Here is a 1801-nt window from a genome sequence, read left to right on the forward strand (position 1 = left end):
TGTCAGATAAGAGCATATGGTTGAGTAACCCATGTACTATTCACTTATCGTACAAGCAGTTTTAGTTGGTCATTTCTGTGTTAAAATGAAATTATGAAAGGGGTGCCTGGCTGGCTCAGTTGGTTAAGTGTCCAACTTCAGTTCAGCTCATGATTTCCCGGTTCATGAGTTCGAGCCCCGCATCAGGGTCTCTGCTGCCAGTGCAGATCCTGCTTCAGATCCTGTGTCTCCCTCCCTCCCTGCCCACCCCCCTCAAAAATAAATAAACATTAAAAAAAGTATTAAAAAAAACCAAAATAATGAAAGACAAACTGAAGAACCAGCTTCTTAATTTTGACTTAATCCAATTTATTTCAACGTGAACCGAATAAATTCTTCCCGCATCTGAATGACATTGAACCACGTTGTACATCAAATAACTTAATGCCAAGGAGAGATGAATAAAAAGATAAAAATATGAAAGGAGGGGCTTGAACTACATCAGGCACAGTAAAGCAAGGAAAGGCACTATTAGGAAAGAACCCAAAGTCCCCAGAGTTTGCATTTTTGTCCTGGATCCTTAGCATATGATTATTAAGTGGAACAAGGAAGCTACTGGCCTCCCAGCGCAGAGCAGGATGGACGGCAGGTGCTGTACACGTGGGTCAGAGGTTGGCACCCACCGAGGAGAGGACGCAGAGGTCTGAGGCCACTTGGCACAACGTGAAGCGATTGAGGATTGCAGGGCAAACAGCTCAAGGGGCGGCATCCGTAAGTAGGGAGGCTGAGGGGTCGGCAGCTGCTGGACACATAGCTCAGAGGCCTGTAGGAGATGGGGACACAGGAGCCAGAGACGTAAGAACCGGCAGGAAGAAAAGTGGTTCCTTGGCAGGGTCTGGACACGTAGTAAGTAGTAGAAGGGCAGCAAGAAGTTTCGAAGTTGCTGGGCTCGTGGGGGGCTGGCTGGCTGCTGGTTGGTTCATTGCAGGCCTCTTGGCAGTTGTCCAGAGGCCGGAGATGGCCTTGACAGTTACTGGGCAAGCAGAGGACATCGCCACAGCTCACGCCCGTGGAACAGAGGGTGATGGAGGACGTGAGCGGAAGATGGCAGGGATTGCTGAGGGATCCCAAGCTGTAGTTGGTGGAGCAGTTGTGACAAGACATTGCGAGGTTCCGAAGGTGGGTTGTGGTTGAATGGAGAGATGCAAGTGTCTTCGGGTTTCACTGTGTCCCTCACTTGGTTCCACCCTTATATATCCCTAGAAGGTGGCGATTGTGTACACAGACTCTCTTCCTCCTCCTTGTAGGAAGCTGCATCAGAACTCTTCATTATAGTCCAGGAAGTTGTGTCCCCAGCGCCCATAAACCTGGACGTTCTATCCATTGATTAAGGAGATCTAGAAAGAAGTGCGACTGAATTTTAAGAGGATCGCTCCTTCTTAAATTACCCAATGAAAACAGACGCGTTTGAAGGTCATTCGCATAATCCAATCACAACCACCACTACACAAACATTCGTACAATTCCTCCCTTGGAATTGCCTTTCAGACTTGAAAAGTTGTAGCAACATCCTCTGGAACAGCAGCAAATGATCTCTCTTTGAGGGGCAATTCTATTCTTTTTGCAAATGGTCAGTAGTAAGAAACGTGAAAGCAAGTATGTGGCAAAAGAATGTGAAAACTTCTATAACCTATATGATTCGGAGCAGAAAAAGTGTAAATGTGGTATAATATGGAAAATTTCAACGTGCCTAAATTGGTGTTTTGCTTTATTTTAGAATCCTGGTAGCAAATGGCTTCCCATCAAAATATTTTTATTTGAA

General features: G+C 46.0%; 1 protein-coding gene across 1 annotated transcript; it reads right to left on the reverse strand.

The window, feature by feature from the left end:
* Window positions 1-324: 324 nt before the first annotated feature.
* On the reverse strand, window positions 325-1214 carry KRTAP26-1 (keratin associated protein 26-1). The gene has a single exon (XM_025914088.2). It carries the CDS (start codon window positions 1141-1143, stop codon window positions 592-594), a length of 552 nt encoding a protein of 183 aa, XP_025769873.1. The 5' UTR covers window positions 1144-1214; the 3' UTR covers window positions 325-591.
* Between the last annotated feature and the right edge of the window lie 587 nt (window positions 1215-1801).

This window comes from Puma concolor, chromosome C2, assembly GCF_028749965.1.
Source record: "Puma concolor isolate L17-30 chromosome C2, mPumCon1.1.hap2, whole genome shotgun sequence".
NCBI classification, from domain to species: domain Eukaryota; kingdom Metazoa; phylum Chordata; class Mammalia; order Carnivora; family Felidae; genus Puma; species Puma concolor.